Source organism: Anabas testudineus, chromosome 17, assembly GCF_900324465.2.
Source record: "Anabas testudineus chromosome 17, fAnaTes1.2, whole genome shotgun sequence".
NCBI lineage: Eukaryota > Metazoa > Chordata > Actinopteri > Anabantiformes > Anabantidae > Anabas > Anabas testudineus.
Window position 1 is genome coordinate 21,129,536 of NC_046626.1, and position 21,026 is coordinate 21,150,561.

Consider the following 21,026-nt stretch of genomic DNA (forward strand, 5'->3'; position numbering starts at 1 on the left):
ATGGAATGGTGACTGTTTGCCCTTGAGCAAGGCATTTGCTACGGACAGCTGCATTTGGAGGGCAGGAATAGCCGGTGTGGTTAATGAGTGATGTGAGAAGAGGAGGCTGCAGGGCTGCAGACTGAGAGACTCTCCTTAACTAGAGTGTGAAGAGACAGACCCACTTCATTAAACGGCCTGCCTCTGTAAACACTGACTGCCTCCAGGACTGGCTGGAGTGAGTGAGTGAGTGAGTGAGTGAGTGTAGCCATCTGCATGCACACACACACACACACACACACACACACACACACACACACAGCTTCTCTCCATCACTCCCCAAGGTTCTTATTTTATGAGCCTCTGTAAGACGCAGCAGGGTGGGGATAAGGATGGGAGCGAGCGAGCTGGAAGTTTGATGCTATGAATAAAAATGCCATCACCTAAACATCACTGCCGGCGCTAAGCCGTTACAAGTGGCCCTCAAGTCAATTTCTCACCATGCATGTAAACCCATCTGTGAACACATGGAGAATAAGACGGAGACAGAACAACGAACATCAGACAGGATGAGGATTCAATGCAAAGGAGCATGTTCTTACAGCGATGTGCGTTTTAATATGTTAAAGAAGGGCGTGGTGCTGCTTCTACTGCTGTGGTGAATTAGGATTTTGTAACAACTTGTGCAGTTTTAATTGTCATGTGTTTCCTGCAGCATTTTCCTTCATGATATAGCTGTTAGCGTAGCGCTGGTACAAAGAAAATGCCTTCAACAGTCCAGTTTGCTGCAGATGTAGAGATTGCAGCTACTTTTGTTCTGCTCTGTTCCAACACGTGTCCACTGTTAACGTTCAGAGATAATAATCTCTAAATAATCTCTAAATGCCTGATGTGTGAAACACAAACGAGCTCATGATTAGACTGTTTGAAACCGTTCTGTCTGCACGCTAATGCTGGTTCTCACAGGAATCAGTCAGCAGCTGACACAAGCTGAGCTTCAGTCCAAACTGTTGTAACACAAACATGAGACTCAGTTAGGAGGGACCGGTCCTGTTACACATACATTCCTGTGATTACACACTTTCCTACCTGAGAACCTCTGCAGCTGAAACGCTCAGAGAACATTTGAATCCTCTCGTCCTCCTCAGGGAAATGTTCTGTTCTCTTGTTAGTGAGGGCAAAGGTCAGGCTCAGTTTCACAACACAGACCCCAAAGCTGCTATGGATTTTCTGTCCTGCTCAAGGACACGAGCAGCTGATAAGGAAAGTCAAGTCCAGGATCTTTGTTGGTCTACTGTACTGAGGTTAAACATTAGCTGGACGCAGCTTTTCAGCTTGTTGCATCATATTCCAAGTTGTTTTTGGTAAAGTACACAAGGTAAAAGGTTATATGTACTAATTTACACTGGGGACTCTGGAGGTTCACTGGATTCTGACCCTGGACTCAACTTGAAGGACAGTTGCTGTTTGTTGTACATAAAAAATAGAGACGACATGTTTTTGTCTTTATTTCTGGGTCATCGGTGCACAACAGGCCTGCAAAGTGTATTGGAGACGTTGGGGACTGACTCAAAGGATTTAAACCTTAAACTAGTTTATATCAAACTTGGATTTGGACACATGCTCACATCAATGAATCAGACCTCCAGATTAAATGATCAAACCACAGCTTCACCATCAGGAACAGTTCGTTTTCACTGATCCGTTTTAAAACTGGAAGCTGATGCTCCAGGTGTTTCAGGGTTATTTTACGATACAAGACAGAAAAGAGTTAGAAAAGGTACTCGCTAAAAAAATGGCGTCAACTCGAGGTCCATTAGCAGCTGTTGTGTTTCTCCTGAAGCACCAAAGTTAAGTGTTGTATCTACAGGTGGCTTCTGTCTTAAAGAGCTGCGACACGCTCACAGGATGGAGGACAAAGATGTCTTCATGAACACAAAAACTCCCACTGCAGAGTTACTCCTGCACCGAAATCTGCACCTAGACTCATGTCAGCTCAGTAACACAAACACATTTTGCACAAAACCAGAACCAGTACACACACAGTACACACACAGTACACACACAGCGTGCACGTCCATGTACAGTCCAAAAGACACTAAGTTGAGTACACACTCACTCATCGTTGATGTGTCGTGAAGCTGACAGCGGTGGGTGGACAGAGGGGTGTCGGCTGGTAAAGGATGAGGTGGTGCCGCGCTGGTGGGAGGTCCACACAGACGGCAGAGACTGATGGAGTCTCTCAGTGCACTCAGTGGGATCCACACAGCCTCCTGGTCCTGCACACTGCCATGTGTTCCTGTTTCTGTTTCAGTCCTAGAATGAGTAGCTGCTGTCCAATCTCATACACTCTCTGGTTATTTGTTGTTTTTTTTCTCACACATGCACATTTCATAGCAGCGTGAACAGAAAAACATGAACAAAAGGTTATTTCTCAACTGCAAATATGGAACAAACTATGTGTCATAAGACCTGGAGACTGACAAAACAAAGCCAATCAGTTGTTTTAAATGTAAATCAGTGCAAACAGCAGCAGAGATAACTTCACTCAACCTAAACCCACATCTCCTCTCTCCTCCTTCAGGTACGACTATGTGGAGGTTTACAACGGCGGGGATGAGACGTCGCCCATGTTGGGAAAGTTCTGTGGAAAGATCGCGCCGTCTCCGATCATCTCCAGTGGCAACCAGCTCCTCATCAAATTCGTCTCTGACTACGAGACCCACGGGGCGGGGTTCTCCGTGCGCTACGAGGTCTTTAAGACAGGTGTGTAGCTGTGTGGAGTTGTGTGTGGAGCTGTGTGTGGGCTGTGTGTAGCTGTGTGTGGAGCTGTGTGTAGCTGTGTGTGTAGCTGTGTGTGGAGCTGTGTGTAGCTGTGTGTGTAGCTGTGTGTGTAGCTGTGTGTAGCTGTGTGTGTAGCTGTGTGTGGAGCTGTGTGTAGCTGTGTGTGTAGCTGTGTGTGTAGCTGTGTAGCTGTGTGTGTAGCTGTGTGGAGCTGTGTGGAGCTGTGTGTAGCTGTGTGTGTAGCTGTGTAGCTGTGTAGCTGTGTGGAGCTGTGTGGAGCTGTGTGTGTAGCTGTGTAGCTGTGTGTGTAGCTGTGTAGCTGTGTGTGTAGCTGTGTAGCTGTGTGTGTAGCTGTGTGGAGCTGTGTGTCCTTGTTGGACGGCAGCATCAGCTAAAAGCTCAAACTAGAAGAGAAGCAGAGCTGCAGTCGCTCTTCTGTTTTCCATACACTTCGCTGAATGCAGTGAATCTCCACATGGAAAACAGCCAATTTAAATTCAGTTGTATTACAGCCAAGTTACCTCGTGACTCTGGTTTGTTCTGCAGCTTTTGGATCGATGTCATGCACCTTGCTACAACTAGCGATGAATAAATGCTGCTCTTTCCCGTTCTACATGTTTTTGCCATTTTGCTGCACCTGTACTCTGTGACTTACAGGAAAGTTTGGGTTTCTTACAACCAGCTTCTCATTGTCGTAGTTTTATTCCTCGTTCTTATGAATATTAATAACACCTGAGGACACGGTAGCTCCTGAACATGACTCACACAGAACATGAATCGGGAGCAGTCCATTACGTGGACTGGAATGTTTCCAGCACAGCGGATGCTGTGGTGGATTTATGGAAGTTAAGGGCGACCTACCACAGTCTAGGTAGGAAATCTTTTCATTGTCATGGCTGCCAGGTTTATTGTGCAGGTATGTGGAGCATGCTACATTACATCAGGAACATTTAGAGAGTTGGTGTCTGCATCCTTATGGAAACTCTTTAGTTTATATCATTTATTATTTTAATGCAGTTCATGTTAATGATTGACTGCATGGTTTTTTTTTTTGCCTCCCATTGTTGAACATGATATCACAAATGTTCATACATAAACCTATTAGACCATGAATCTGCACAGACTTCACTGGTTCATCGTCACTCCAGTGCAGTAATTCTAGTTTATTGTCTTTGTTTTGTGATGTTCTTAATTTCTGTTTGTTTTTGCTTTATGTGAAATGAGATTTGAACAACAAGGATTTTCATCTGGTATCTTCATCAGAGGCGCAATCAAGAGGAAAATGCGTTTTATTTTTAGTTTGGCTTCATTACAGCAACGTCATTGTGTTCCTAGACCTCTGCAATCTCTCTGGTGTGTTCAGTGTTACAATAACTATTAGAAGTAATGAGCACAAGTAACATAGTGAGCTGCGTAAAATGCCCACAAAGCATTTCTGTTTTTATGTATGTTTGATGAAACTAGCACGCAGTATCCTGAAATAGCCTAAAATAGAAGCGTAGCACTTAAAATGTTTCCAAACTCACGTCCCAGTGTTGGCCAAGGTTGTGCAAACAGCTCTGAACCTTCGGTACACTGACCTCTAAGCTGCAGGACAAATAAACTCCAAGACCCAGAATTCCATTGGAGGATCAGCGAGTCCCAGCTGGGGCAGGATGCTAGCAGGATAGACCTACATAAACACAGGCTGCCAAGGAAGGAACCGTGCTCCCATGTCCTACATTTGTATTTGCTTATTCCCCTTGGGTCCACTTGAGCGTCGGCCAAACTGACAAGTCTCCCGTGACCACTTCAAGTTTCCACCAATGGGGGAACGGAGATAAATCTGATTTTAGAAAAAAGGGAACAGGCGTTTACATGAGATCCCTCTTCTTTTGTGCTTCACCTCCAGAGAGCAATAACCATTCACAGAATCACAGAGTCCAGGAATAACAATCCCCAGGTGGAGTTCTGTTGAAACGTCCTCTATTATACTATGAGAAATGGAGATGGACGAGCTCTTTAGTTCATGAATGAGGCGTAAGGCAGTAATACGAGCAGGGTTAGGGGCCCGATTCACACCAGAGCTCCTCCAGGCTGGGCGCTCTCTGTACTCACAGCTTCAAATACCAAAACTTTCAAATCTGCTTGTATCAACTTTAATTCCAGAGCATAAAGTGGAGCCGTGACTGATGAATGACAGGATGTTATTAGAAAGTCAGCGTAATAAATCTTTAAAAGTAGGTCAGCAAAGTATCAGCTTAGAGGGACCTCCTGAACATTTTTCATTTAGTTTCTCTTTTTTTAAAGATGTAGCTTCCAAAAGATTTCTGATGATTTATGTTTGAGCTTTGATATCTCTAATAAAATGAAACGATAGGGATTCACAGACTGTGGGAGCACCCGGGTCACCTTAGCCATTACTTTCAGAAAACCTTATCGCTTTTTTAGCTGGAATAAACCCCTCTAATGGTGATGGAGTTTAAAAGTTGACAGATTCTGTGTGAGCATAAAAGGCAATAAAGTGTGAGTTGAAACGCATAAATGAGATTTAACCAGTCAATCAATCAGAGAACAAGCTCATTCTCCACTGGACTACTAACCTGACATTATGCAGAGTTAGGTGATACAAGTTGTTGTTGAGTGAAACAGCCCTTTAACAGGAGCTCCTTGCATGGTTTTGAACGAGAACTTGAGGAAACTGCCTCGCCACAGGCTCTTCTCAAAGTTTTTTCGGTGTATTGAGTGAGAATTACTTCTTATAGAGGGCAAACAAACTCCGAGCACTGATGAGCATCGTGTGATAAGATCAAACCCACCGCAGCAGATATTACTTTCACCTCGGGTGAGACGGAGAGCCGCACTAACTCGATCACACTCTATCTCTGTGGGATGAAGACAGTTTGTGGATAAATAAATCGAGTGAGTTGGATTTTCACGTGTTTTCAGGCCTGCTCGTCTCAACCTGCTACGATGCTAAGAGTAGACGTCAGGTGTCGAGCAGCACGTCTGTGTGCTTGTTCATGTTTGGGTTGGTTTTGGGGAGAAGGCTGGAGTTGGGTTCAATGTTGTGATGTTGTAGTGGAGGATGGGGAATGGATTATATAAGCGTGTCTTCACAAGTATAGCTAGGCACATCTGTTCTTGTGTGCACAACAGACAGGTGGATGGGACCCCAGGCTCATTTAGCTAATGGGCTGTTTGTCCTTGGAGGCAACAGGGTGACCTGCAGCTGAGATGGATGCTCTGGCATCAAAGAGCGGCTCAGAAACTAGGCCAGTGTGTGTGTCTGAGTACAGGTCCTCTCCACTCGAACAAGTTAAAAACAGCACTCAGGTAATCCCCCCGTCTTCCTCCTCGTCACATTTAAAAACCATTACAGTCCGAGCAGCATATTGAAACTCGCAGCTGCTCTGGTTACGAACAGGCCTCACTCTCCACCGAGACCTGTCGCTTTGTGTCTCTGTTACAGTTTCTGTGTTTCTCAGTAATGGGGCGTTTAAATGTCCTGAGGATGAGAGACATGGATAGATCACTAAACAGGGGCCAGGAGCCCAACAGGGGGGGGGGGGCTGGGCCTCTGGATGAAATGAGTGGTAATAATTGTTGTTCCAAAGTCACAGGTTTTAATTAAGAGACACAGAATAACCAAGTTCACAGACTAATACAGACAGAGAAAGTGAAGGCAGAAGGCGCTTCGTTTTCCAACAAAGAACAATGAGAGAAGATGCTGATGCTAAGGAAAAGCAGCGGGCTAGCCCAGACATGATGTAATGACTTAAGCACTCAGCAAATAGACGAGAACATGAGTAGGAATGGGTGAAGCATCAACATAGTTACACACAAAATCACCACAAACATTTAAAGAATTCACCAAAAGGAGACACAAGAACAATAAACATTAACAAAAAGACCCCAGACAGTTGAAAAATGACAAACAGAAGACACATGACAACCAAAAATAGGCACAAATGTTTGAAAAATGACCAAAACGAAACCCAAAATGAGCTCAGACGAGCCAGAAAAGAACCAAAAGAGACGAACGCGACCAAAACAGCTGGAAATATGTAAAAAGGACACGTGCCATTTAAAAAGTCCCATAAAGTTGTGACAAAGATGCAAAGGAAAGAAAAACGAGCACGGAGTTATGTTTATGAAAACACATTTTAAAGGTATATTCTTGTAATTGATTCAACCCATATTAAATAATGAGATGTGACATGGCGCCTCTACTCTACCTTTACATCTTTATAAATATCCGTCTGTGGCTGTTTCCCCGCGACCATAACTCCACCCTCTGCTGACCACAGGATACATATCTTTTATAAATGATACTGGGCTCCGGCCTCGTCGGCGTCCTGCCCCGGCTCTCTGCTTTTATTGCAGGTTTTCAAACCAGAAGCACATGTTTCTGCGGTTCAGTTGACGGAGGCGAGGGATTTATTTTTGCGAGGCGACTTTAAGCCACAGTTGATTGAAGGGTTGCTGATTAGGAAGAAAAAAAAGGATGAAAGGAACTAAAAGATGGATGAACAGCGGATGAGCCAATGAGAGAGCAGTCAGAGGGAAGTGTGCGCTCATGGTGGTGACATAACGCAGCAACAAATATACCTCAGTACAAAGCCTCACGCTCATTTCAAACATGTAAACACACATGGGACACAGATTTTCATGAGAACATCATTAAACAACATTTTGTCACACAGACAGTGTCAGTGTCTACATACGAATCGATGGAGCGGACAGTTCATGCCCAGAGAAGCATTTTCCATCATTTTGTTTTTCTAAGATTCATTTTTGACCTTAATAACCAAACAGCATCAATGATTCCTCCACCCGGATCTAACCGCCCCATCTGCACATTTGACACACATGCACTCGAAAGCGTGTGCCAGCTGAGCAGGAGCCTCCTCCTTCACCGCATTTCTTTCCACATCATTTATCACGTCACCCTTTTAATGACACCACCTGTGTCAACAGCAAGGGGTCCGCTGGAGTGTGTGTGTGTGTGTGTGTGTGTTTGTGGATTCATGTTTACAGGCATGTTCAGATAACATGCTGGTCACATCTGGCCCGGCTACATGAGACACCCCCACCCCTACAAACAAACACACTCGTCCCTCTGAGGGATGCTTGACCCTCGTCCGTGCCTTGTGTCGCCGTCTTGTAACACGAGCGAGGTGCGAGCTGCAGACCGATGACGGATGCGAGCTGATGCATGAGCAGTGTTGACAGCCTGGATGTGACTGTGGAGAAAATAGCTTGTGTACAAAAGATGATAATAACTTTTAGCAGCAAGTCTTTATGTCACGTGTTGCTTTTGCAGAAAGGGAGGACATTTATTTTGAAAGGATGCAGGTTTTATGCAACTGTAGACCACAGAGCTCACCACACTCACTTTTGCAAAAACATTACTGTACATGGCAACGAGAGTTCACCTGTCCTCTCTAACAGAGAACGACATGATCAGAACATTTAATAATATCGAGTGTTGCCATCTTACATAATAAGCTATCGATCATAGCGTTTACATTGTCTTATTATCGCGATGAATATTGAAGAAGAATCACGTAAACACAGCACAGCTGTGATTATAACACTGGTTTATGTGCAAATGCATGAATGAAAGTGTGAGATATTACAGTCAACATCATCGTCAGAGGGTGTCAAGTAACAGCAGACGAGCACAGTACACTACTGAGCAGCTTTTATGTTAGTAAGTAAATAAAATGCTTTAATTAGTGTATATAGCACCACGTTGTGAAGTGTGTCACAGTTTTAATGTGAGAAAAAAGACAAATCAGAGCGAAAACCTGCTTTGAAGACGACAGAGGATCCGAGATGAGATTAGAATCACTCCACAGACGGTGTATTAGCCTCAGATGATGTTTGACTACACACTGCATACAAAGTATGAGGCTTAGCTTGACCTGTGTGTGTGTGTGTGTGTGTGTGTGTGTCTAATGAGCCAATTGGGTTGTGTTGATCTGTTTGTGGGTGCATCTGTGTGTCTTGTTGTGTTTGTTGACCATGATCAGCCTCTGTAAACAGACTGACTGTCTGGGACAGTCAATAAATACCGACCAACTCCACCCCACCCCCCCCCCCAGTCACAACACAGGCAGAGACGGCTCCGACAGGGAGGAGACCAGTCCTGATTGGAATGAGATGAGAGGAATTTACTCAATAAAACGAAGGCTGCTTTTTTTGGAACAAGAAATTGAGCCTTTGTTTTCTCTGAAACTGCACATTTGACTTGGTTCATATCAGGTGTTTAGTTGCAGCATTAAATTTCTCCAGCAAAGTGATTTTTCCTGTTTCAACATATTGTCAGAATGAAAAAATGGGAAAAAGTGTAATTTAATGTGAAACTGGATTTACAGCTTTAAAACATCCAAAAAGACAGATGTTGTGCTCAGGGTGCATTTAACAAATGTAAAAAACAAGCAGCGAGGTTTCTTAACATGATATTTTGTCACATCCAGAATAGAAGAACATGCAGCTTTTAGTAGACTATTCATTTTGTATGATCTTTGTGGCTTTTCTAAGTTTCCAGGGTCCAACTCTATAAATGTCTTATTTTGTAATAAAAAATGTATAAAGTGTTTGAAGTCGTATTCAGAGTAACGTGAGAACGCTCTCTGACCCTGTTCTGACCTCTAATCCCTGACTTCACACCTCTGCCCAGTGAGAATCAGTCACTCTGTCCAAACACGACTTGACACTTTAAAAACTGAGCTCCTCTCCTCGCAGGTCCAGAATGTTCCAGGAACTTCACGGCTCCCCGGGGCGTCATCAGGACCCCCGGCTTCCCGGAGAAGTACCCCAACAACCTGGACTGCACCTTCATGATCTTCGCCCCCAAGATGTCGGAGATCGTGGTGGAGTTCGACAGCTTCGACATGGAGCCCGACACCACGCCGCCACCAGGAGCTCTGTGCCGATACGACTGGCTGGAGATCTGGGACGGTTTCCCTGCAGGTGAGTTTAGTTGGGGGGGCTTAGCTCAGATACTATAGAGATGAGTGAGAGTGTTGGTTTCCAAACAGGATGGTGGTGATGAAAACATATTTCCTCAGCTAGCTTCTATTCTACTGTACAGGCTGTGGGGCTGGTTTTACCTGCAGAATCTTTATTTCAGAAGCGTTTGATCAACTCTCTGTTCCTTTATTTAGCCTGAGCCCCGTCTCATACACAGTCCTGCAGCTGTAAGTGAAAAGTACAGAACCAGGTCAGAATAAAGAAAAAACTGATGCACGAGATCGAGCGAAGAAGAAATATGAGAATGTCAACAAAAACAAATATGGAGGAGCTGAAAATCGAATGAGAAATCTAGCGTAGGAGCAGCGCAGAGGTACAGGAGATGGAAGAGTAGATGAGGATGAAAAGGCGTTGGAGGGAAGGAAATACATGCAGAGCTGTGAAGCAGCGAGGAGAAGGATGAGAGGAGCTCGGGCCGGCTTCCCCCTGCAGATGTTGACAGAAAACAGATACAGAGAGAAACGTGCGGAGGTGGATGGTAGAGGGAGGAGGGAGGAGGAGAACAATGGATGGATGGCTTCCCCGCAGGTGGGACGAGCTCAGATTGAGCAATGGAGGCGAAGGAGAAAGCAGGGGAGGAAAAATAGTTTGATGAAGACCAGAGGAAGAAAAGCAGGAAGCGCCTGATGTTGAACGCTGCTTGTTTCATTTGGGGATTTTTAAAATGTACAGCTGCAGCAGAGACATGGGCTCATTTAAAAGATAATTATGTTACACTGCTCATCACAATTTCTGCAAAATAATATGTTTGATTCACATTTTGAGCACTTATAGAATTTTAAAAGCTTAATTTTCAAAATAAAACGAAAAGATTTTAAATGGTTTTCACCACCAAACGTGTCTTAACTGTCGTGTACTGAGTCTTATCAAACTCTAATTGTACCAAAATGATTCTTTAAAATGAGTAAACTCACTGAAATAGTTCCTCTGCCCTGCTACTCATTGGTGTTCACCAGGAGGTCCACAGTCTGTCTCTGCACAACATTCATTATTTTTCTACTCCACTGCAAAAAAAGGTGAGAAATGTGCTGCTGCCGTTCTGGAGTCTCTACGGTAAATATGGATCTAGCGCCAGATACTGGTTCGCTTGGCTTAGCATAAAGACTGGAAACAGGGAAGCAGCTTCCTTGGCCGAGTCCGGAGCTTAAAAGAATCTTCCTACTAACACATTAGGAATCAGCCAAAATGCCAAACTCGTCCAGAAATATTAGTCTTACAGTGTTTTCACCTGAATTCCCCCCTCCTGTGCCCACATGCAGCCTAAAACAGAGACTCCTTCACAGCTCGCTCATTGTTCCTTCACCAGCCGCACGTGGAAAATCAGCTCTGCAGACATGAATGATGGAGACGCAACCTGCTCTACCCTCTGTTCACACTTCTCTCCTCATTTGGACAGAGTTTCTGAGCTTCCATTGTTGTTTAATTAGCCGTACAGTGCGGAGATAATGGTGAGAGCTACATACCTTGGACAGGCCTGAGTAGGCTGCCAGGATGCCCACAATACTCGCTGCTGTGCCCAAAGCTTTGCCTGATGATTGCCAGGGAGGAGACTGGCATGAGAACAGGAGGGACACAAAGACTGGCACAGGTAGACGGTGACAGTGACATACACTTTAAAGCCGAGCCAGCATACATGAGATGCCAGGGCTTTTCCTGTGTGTGTGTGTGTGTGTGTGTGTGTGTGTGTGTGTGTGTGTGTGTGTGTGTGTGTGTGTCTGTGTGTGTGTTTACACAGTGAACACGTGTGTCAGCACAGATAACAAAGCATCTCTGCAGCAGGTGAAGACCAGAGTGGAGTTTTTCATCCCATCAAACGCGTTCACAGCGTTAACGCTAACATCAAACATTCCCAGCATGCACTGCTGCTTTCCTTCAGCGCTGTAAATCAGCTCTTCAAAGCAGACGGATTTCCTTTGGCGATAACAGTTTGTGTCATGTTAATCCAAGAAAGCAGAGCCCATTTTTTACAGTTTGTTTTTTAATGAAGAATCAAATCTTTTTTTTTCCCTCTGTGATATTTATGTGATTTGATTTTTGATTTGAGAGTTCCGTTCACATAAAACAAGGAACAAAGAAAAAGTAGCTTGTTATAAAATAGATTTCGACTGGAGCTCCACTCATTTAGTTTTTTACGTGTCTCCAGGTCATTCAATGGTTCGTTTTTACACCGATAGTCATGACTCAATATGGCACATACTGGAAGGGGCTCGACTTAAGGATTCATGGGGCAGCAACAGATGATGATGATCGTAAAATACATAAGAGAGCTTTTTTATTTTAGCTCCATGGTTTCAAAACTTAGACTCCTTCAGTTTTGTTCTAGTTCCTACTGTAGATGCACGTAGCATCACCTCAGCTCCTCAGATACGGCTAAAACAGTTAAAAGGATACTTCTGTGAATCCTTCACAGATTGCTGAGTATACCTGCTTAAAACTGTAACTGATAAACATAATCCACCTGATTACTGGAGCTCGTCTCCGGCTGAACGAGTCCTCGAGAGGCGGCAGCAACAATATCTCGACAAAGCAGGAGAGACCAACAGCCTGCCGTTGTTTCTCACTGATAACAAGAGGATGAAATGGGCAGCAGGAAACACGCAGGGACATCAGCGCTCACACGTGATGGAGACTGTTGCTCTCTGCTGCATATAAGAAAATCCTGCTGTTACTGTGGATGGTAGCTGCTGCTTGTGTGATTGCATTTCACTCACAGAGCTCAACAGTTTGTGAAAGATGCTGCAGAAATCTGTAATGAAAAGTCCACTGCACCATTAACAAGGTTTCTAACCAACAAAACGTTTCAGATATTTATCTGTATCTGTGCTATTTTCCATTGTTTGTCATGCAGATGCAGATTTGGCAAAAGATACGTCTTTTTAGGGTTGGTCACCTTTGGGAATGGGTTTAAAAAGTCTATTATTTTACAGTCTATAATTCCCAAATAATAAGAAGAGCTACAAACTGTAATCTGTCACCAACCACTGGAGATAAATTAAAATGGTGCATTTCCAATTAATTCCAATTATTTAGTAGCGTCGATGGGTCAACTGTGCGTTCAAAGAGATGAAAACTGTCTGCAGGCGAACGCACAGCTCAACAAATATATAATGAAGTTTGAAGTGAATCGTTAATTAATATAATGTAGATTTTTTTTAAATAGTTTCCTCATAATTGATTGCACAAATTACTAATCAGTTTCCAGGAAGTTTCCTGGAATATTGAATTCAAATTCAAAAATAATAAATATTTTTTAAAAATGTTTCTGAAAAGTGGAGTTCAGGGACTAATAACTGAGGAGAGGCAAACACTCCTTTCTGCCTTCATAATAACATAACATGAAGTGAAGCAGGTTGTTCCTGCAGTTTAATAAATGGACTTGAATTACTGAACGTCCTGTCTATTAGTTGTCTTTTATGAGTGAGGAAAATTCCTATTGTCATCAATCTGCAGTTCACTTCACTCACACTCAGCTGTTTAATATTTGAATAATCTTTCCATTTTCTAAAATTAATATTTTATTGGATCAGAGTGATTCTGTTACATGAAATTTAGAGTTCAGATTTTAATTTAACAGCCTGAACTCAGCGAACACAATGACAAAATGTCACCATTTAACTCACTGTGTTGAGGTGAAAGTGTCACGTTTTATAAAAAGCCTTCAGATAATAAGTGATAATACACTGAGTTGTCATCAGCTGCTGTATGATCTCACCTTTACATCAGTCATTACAGGTGAGAGATTACATCACTGTTGACGCCTAATGATCGGGGTTTAATCTAAAACGTGGTGTTTTTTGAATGGAGTTCTGTTTAGACAGACTAGAGTTTTAATTTTATGAGTCACGAAACGTTTCCCAGGACAGTGAGGACAGGAAAGGACTCGTGAAAAGTTAAAGCACCCTGCAGTTAATGGAAGCTGATGTTCTTCTTCTTCTTCACCTTCCCTTTGTCTCCACTCTCGCTCACCCTCTCTTTCTCTTTCCTTCTCCCTTCTTTCCTACTTCCTTATCTCCTCGTTCCCTCTCCCCCAGTGGGTCCCCACATTGGCAGATACTGCGGCCAGACGTCCCCGGGCCGTGTGATCTCCTACACCGGCATCCTGTCCATGATCATCACCACTGACAGCGCCATCGCCAAGGAGGGATTCTCCGCCAACTACACCATCCGGGAGCGCAGCCTCCCCCCAGGACACGAGGATGAGGGTGAGCAGTTGGATGGGGTGGAGGAGACGTCATCCAGCATTAGGACGGACCGGTGTTATAGTAACTGTGTGACTTGCCTCCCCCCTCTCCTATCGGTTTATTGTTTCAGCGTTAACTCATGAATCCTCAGCAACACTGAATCGCTTCCAGCTCCTCAGGAGCTGTGCTGAGTGGGCTCTTTGACCTCTGACCTCCCTGCTGCAGGGAAGTCGAGCAGAAGCAGCAAAGATTTAAAAGTTTTCGTCTCATTGTCGCATCATATGTTTGCATTCAATCAGATGCTGCTGCTTAAGATTCAGTTCATAATTTAGCAGTTTTAGTTTTTGTATCTTAGGCTTTAAAATGTAAAAACGACCAGTAAACAGTGAATAAAGGCATCATAACAACCTGGAGGGATGTTATTACACACTGATAATTATCATGTAGCATAGTTACTTTCAGTCACTCTTGGTTAAGTTTAGAGAGATTCTGGATTAACAGAGGAACAAACGGTCACTTCACTGCATGTGAATGTCAAACTCTAGTGAGTCTCCTCTGTATCCACCATCTACCCGACCACCTCCTGCTCGAGGCTTTCTGTTAAAAACTAGTGTTTCATTGATTAATTTATTTAAATAATCTGTTGCATCTGAAAATAGTCCAGTGATCACTGCATGTGTCCTACAATCATTTCATCCAAATGTGTTCAGTCTTAAATCAGGTGAAGCAGAATAAACTGTTTTTGGCATTTTTGCTTTACAAATGACCCAAAGCAATTAATTATGAAAACTGTTGTTATTAGTTTTCTGGCTGCCAACTAATCACTTAATTAACTAATCTGGCAGCTGTCGAATTAAATTTAAAGAAGTAAATTACAGGCCTGATTGTTCGGATTAAATGAGAACAGCTTTTTGGCTCCAGATCATTTATAACCAGACAGAGTGGTTAATTTAAACTGTGTTCCTGTCTAAGATCTTTACAGTGGACTAGTGTAGACAGTAATTATCTATCTGAAACCTCAGAGTTAGGATCTGAATTCAGTTCTAACAACACAAACTGTTTCTCATTCTCCTTTTTAATGTCTTGTTTTCGCACCGTGTGCTTGTCGGGCGTCTGTTGAGATTTAAGTTATGTTGACCCGCCCCAGTCACCCGCGGTTTAGGAATGTGAGGTGAGTTTAAATAAGGTCCCACGGTGGAAGATGTCAACACCCGGGGGGGAAATAAACATAAATTCACCATTTCACAGCTGTAAATTGATTTTTGTTTTTTTTAAAGACATAAAATAAGTTGAGTGTCAGGATCATTGTTTGTTTGAAGATACACACAACAAATAACCTTTACATTTATTTTATATGTATGATAAATAACATCAGCTGTTCAACACTACACCAAAACAACATGTGGGGAGTTTTCAGCAGCATATAACGTTTAATCTTTAACTTGACTAATTTTAAAAGATAAGATAATTTGTGCTCAAAATAAAAAAATCTAAAGTCTTAATGAGTCACAGATTCAGATCATCCTTTCAGAACGTGTGTTTGGATGAAAGAAGAAAGAATAAAGAGCAGGATGGAGACTGGTCACTTCACTTCACTTCCTTGTTCCTGACTCACATGTGACAGTAGTAACCAATCAGAAACCAGAGCAGCCAGACTGAATTAAACCCAAATGTAGATTCAGCAGATGATATTGAGCCGTTTTAAATTTGCTGATGAATTAAATGTGTAAATAATGAACTGTGTTTCAGTAAATTACCTCCAATATACGAATTAACACGGATTCTTCTCTAAACCATATAATTCTAATCCTGTAATAGAACATTCATTGATCTGAAATGAGTCATTCGGCATAAAGACTTTTGAATTCTTCATCATTTTAGTATCAAGTATTTGCACTAATAATCTTCTACATGTGTATATTTAAGTGAACCAGGCTAAACAGTGGCTGCGAACACAACAATGACCTTTGTCGTATTTGAAAACTACCCTGTACTGAACTCATTTGGATCATGACACGTGGAACAGGGACTGTGGGAGTCCGGTTACGAAAACCGGTTTCTAAACAACAATAAATTCAATTAATTCCTCATGTTTTGTCTTCGGCCTCTGAGAAATTTCCACTGAGGCAGCGTTGGTGCCAACAGCTACAAGGGAACAGCTCAGATCTCCTGCAGCGAATGAGCAGTTCTGACGCTGTCACGATCAGAAACAGCCTCCAGCCAGGAGCCGGGCTCTTTGAGCAGCTGAACCACATGTGGGGGGGCATCGGTTTCTGTCCTGGAGACGTATAGGCTGCGTACAGGGTGGAGGTTTGTCCCCCTGCGCCTGCTGTGAGGCCGTGAGGGGGTTACAGGGAGGTTGTATCATGAATAAAACTAGACTGTGCAGATAAACTGATGGATCAGCTGGATGAAGCTGCACTTTCAGAACATTTTCTGGCACAAACCCACTTCTGGGAAAAGTTCTGCACTGGAAGACTCGGGCCTGAAAACTGTCCAGTGAACAAACACTGATGTTGAGCGCTGAACCAGCTTTCTGCAGCCGTTTGGTGATGTCGCAAGCAAACTTTCTCCCCGGTTTATTTGTGGAACTTGGAGTGATGTAAGTGTGTTTGTGTCAGTCTGGCAGACCCTGTGTCTCCAGACAGCCCTCCCACACTCGCACAAACACACACGTTTCCTTTTGTGGCCCCCACCCGCCCGCTCTCCTACTTCCCCAGGACCTCCTGCTGTTATAGAGTGGACACCGGCTCCTCGGAGATGAAAACATGCACTTAGTGTTTTCCAAATGTTGTTTTGAAAGTGTTCCATAAGACAAAGGCACAGTTGAACGAGGGGGGGGCATTATCTTTATATGACATATTAAAATCCAAGTCACCAGAACTAGAGCTGCAGCTTCACATGTAAATACACACAGAGAGGAAGATCTATACTATTAGTTTGACTGTAAAATGTTTTTAAATGGTAAAAAAATCACTTGGTGACGTCTTTAAAGTCCAAAACCCACTGTTTACCGTCACAAAAGGAAACATAGCAACATATTCTTTAACTGGATAAATTAAAATCAGAGAATATTTTTGTACTTTTTGTTTAAAATGTTTGGGTTGTTTGGGAAAAGCCGTCAGATAACGCAGCAAAGATTCAGGTGACTCTCGGTGACGAAGTTGGAGACAACATTTGTGTGTTTCTGTGTCGCCTTGCGTCCCGACTCCCCCATACAGCGACGTCGCTCCCTGTGCAGATTGTGACCGACTGCCCAGCATGGAGCAGGGACAGACACTTTACAACGTCTGAGAGCCCCTCTGCTCCAAGTCGAGTCACAGACACAGATTTACGACTTCAACCTGAAGTGTTTGTTGTAGAAAACAAGCTCTGGAGTTGAATGATGAATTCAGCCATTAGCAGCAAAAACGAGGGGAGAAAAACACCGAAATTCAGCCCACACGGCTAATGATGTGTGAAATAGTCTTTTTAAACTCATATTAAAGAGGCAGTTAGTATAATTTTGATAACAAACATCTCTTCATGGGAGCTGGACATAATTTATGTGTAGTGGAATCGATAGAGCTTTGGATTCACTTAATTACTGTCCCACCCTCCAAGGCACTCACACTCCACCATTTAGCACAATGAGATGTTGATGTTTATCTTTATTTACTGCCACTGTCACCGGTGAACTCTCATTAATGTATTTCTTCTGTATTTTGCAGAATTTGCCTGCATGGAGCCGCTCGGCATGGAGTCCGGAGACATCTCCTCGGACCAGATCTCCGCCTCCTCCCAGTACAACTCCAACTGGTCCCCCGAGCGCTCTCGCCTCCACTACAAGGAGAACGGCTGGACGCCCTCCGACGACACCATCAAGGAGTGGATACAGGTCAGTGCTGTTTTCTTTCTCCACTTGTTAAAGAGGATGCTCAGATATTTCCATGTATTGTGGCGAACCCTTGACGTCATTGGAAAAATGTAATTATGTCACAGTGCTTCTTATTTTAGAGCGTGATCTAAAATGAAATTCACTCATGGAGAACCGGTGTTCCTCACTTTGAACTTGACTGCACCACTGAGATCTTCTTCGCATCTGGTCTGAATATTGTTCACTCATTTGTAGCACTTCCCTCCACGTTACAGGGGACACCGAATGGGAACAGAAAAAAAAGGCCGCCTGCATTATTTAGTGGAATGTGCTTCTCAGCACGGTTGACATTCCTTATCTTAATTTGGAAATCTGACATCCTGCAGTCACTGAATGTGGACGGAGAGAGGAGAGCAGCCTGCTGTTTAATTTCTTGAAACATTTTCAATATCTTATTCTGCTCGAGGACAATTGGCTCCGTCCACATAGAGACAGCACAAACTATAGCATCTGTTTCAGTCTGCAGTCACATCAAGCACGTTCACTCTCTTTATTAGGACTCTTATAGCTGCTAGACTTCAGTGTATTTAAACTGGTAGGAACAACACCATGAATGCTGAGGTGGCACCAAACAGTGCACAGCGATGCTCATAAACAGCCTGTGAGGTTAGAAACATACAGTACTGATCAGAGCAGTTGGAAATCCTGAGAGATGCATGGTAATAAGATTTATCACTGACATTTTAAGATGCCAGAAGCCTTTTGCGTCTCCGTGGTTATTTAGCATTTCGTTCTGATCGGTTTTAAGTATCGTTGTATTTATTTTGTGTCTCTCTCAACTTTCATTTCTGTGGTGATTTTGCATCTTCATCCACATTGGGGTCATTTTTTATCCTCTTGGTAGTTGATGCTGCGTCCCCTGTGGTTGAGTCCCTCTGTAATTGTTTTGCAGGTCTTTTTGATTGGTTTCCCATCTAATTCCTGTCATTTTGTGTCTCTCTGTCCTTTGACCCTTCGGGCCCCTGAGCCGGGTCCCAACAGGCCCCTTCAGTAGGCAGTAGTAGCCGTTCAATAGCTGTTTTTTCCTGTGCTCCTGAACGTCCCTAAGGACACGTGCAGTCTTTCACATTTAACTAAAACTGCAGGAACTAGGACCTGATTTATTTGGGTTCCGTTTGGAGCCAATTATCAAACCCAACAGGACGACGGGTCACCAGAACATTAGCTGCGTATCGGCCCCAGCGAGCTTTAAACACAAGTGTTAAAACTAATAAAAATAATAATAGCTCAGATAGACTCAGTGTGTCTGAGGGGGCGCGGCTGGAGTCCAGGACGACCCCATTGTCCAGGACAGGAACTTATAGAGGAAGAGTCACAATGCCCCTTACGTCCTTCCTGTGGGGGCCACAGGAAACAGACAGGAAGACGGCCTCTGTGCTGGATTAGTACGAGTGGTTCTCTATTGTCTATCTGGGGATTGTCTGTTAGCTACCGGGCCACAACTGAGACCTCTGGGAAATAATGATTTGAAGGATTAATAGAGGTTGTTGGTTTTATGGAGCTCAAATTCACCTGAAGGTTAATAAGTACACATAAAATACTGCATGTAGTACCTTCAGTGCCACCCAAGTCGATCCCATCTTTACGTGCTGCAGACAAGCAGGAAGCTCTGTGAGCGTGAAAAGAGGCTTCATGTGTTTACTGAAAGAAACGATGAATGAATGAAAAATGTTTTGGTTTCTTCTGTGGTCATACAAAGCAAAAAGTAAAAGTACCTTTAACAAACCCCTCAGATTCACTGTGTGGTTGGTAATAATGTTAACAGTACATCATATTCCAGCAGAGGAGCGCTGGTTTGTTTCTGCACCTCCGGGCAAAAAAAAGGTGTTTGTCATCTGTGCACACGGTACCTGGTGGATACAGGATACACGCTGTACACAGAGCACAGATGGTGGGTGGAACCAGTCTTAGTTATTTCCATTGTTAATACAAACCTCTCTGTGCTGTCAGAGGTTAATGGTATTGTCCAAGTCACTGTCGTTGTTCCTGCAGTTTGTTATTTACGGTATATTTTTATACTCTATTGGTGCAAACATGACGTGTTCAGTCCTAACAGCCTCTGGTTTTCAGTGGTTCACTTTGTTTGAGCTCATTTAATTAAATGGTTTAATTCAGTATTGACTGCACTAATAAATATCCTAGACTTCCTGCAGACTGTGCACATCTTACAGTTTACAGCAGTCATGTACAACACTACTACACTACTATAACTAAATGTGCCTGTAAAGGTCTTTGGATCAGTAAAATCACATCATTGTCATTAAAAGTGGAAAACAGTCCGCTGAGCATGGATGTGTCCTCTCAGCAGCACTGTGGTTGTAGTTCCCTGCACAGAGCTTCTGCTGCTGCCTTCTGAACGGCTCCAGCGACTGTACCGAGGGAAGTGACGCTCCCCGTTCAGCTCACCAGTCATGAGGTTTGCACGAGCGACCTCTGAGTCACAAGCTCGCTCTCCCAGCCCGGGGCCAGAAGCTACCGGCCCCGGTCTGGGGTGTGCGTGGACTGATTTCTGTGTGCGCTCCTCTGTTGTTCAGCTAAAGCTCCCTCCTGAAGTAACAGCAGACCTCCCCCCTGCCACAGTGATTTATAGCCTCAGAACCAGCGCCGTTGCCCTCCCTCTGCCTCTCGGAGGCATTTGAGTTATGACTGGTGGTTTTTGTGAAGAAAATTTTCCATTTTATTTGATTAAGTGTGGTGCACGGCCAGCTCTGCAGAGCGAGCTTTGCCTTTCGGCTTTTCATTTATCTAACTTGAGGAGAAAATTATGACTTTGTTAATTCTTGCATGCCTGTCTTCTCCACGGCACACACACCTCTATTATTCATTTAAAGGCATTTATATTTTATTGATACTATTTCAGGTTACTATTCATAATGTTGTTGCGGTGATATCACCCTGTGGCATTTTGGATGGCTGCAGACAGTAAGCTCATTATCTCGCTTTATGATAATCTGCAATCTTATTTTGCACTGTAGTGACTCATTTCATCAGCTCGCTGGATATTTGGACTCAGATGGAAATCCCCCGAACATGTAAACCACATTTTATCCAAGTAACGATTAACAGAGGGATTAACTTTAGAGCTGCAGAAGAAATACATAAAGTTTACTTGTGCAGCAATAAAATGACATGAAAGTAGAAAGTTG

At 43.5% G+C, this 21,026-nt stretch overlaps 1 protein-coding gene across 3 annotated transcripts in view; it reads left to right on the forward strand.

The window, feature by feature from the left end:
- Window positions 1-21,026, forward strand: part of LOC113172010 (neuropilin-1a-like) — a 55,961-nt gene that overhangs the window by 12,389 nt on the left and 22,546 nt on the right. For all 3 annotated transcript variants that reach the window (XM_026374790.2, XM_026374789.2, XM_026374791.2), the window contains exons 3-6: window positions 2,564-2,745; window positions 9,496-9,723; window positions 13,815-13,985; window positions 17,675-17,841. In XM_026374790.2, coding sequence (XP_026230575.1) covers window positions 2,564-2,745; window positions 9,496-9,723; window positions 13,815-13,985; window positions 17,675-17,841 — 748 coding nt within the window. The remainder of the gene's footprint in view (window positions 1-2,563; window positions 2,746-9,495; window positions 9,724-13,814; window positions 13,986-17,674; window positions 17,842-21,026) is intronic.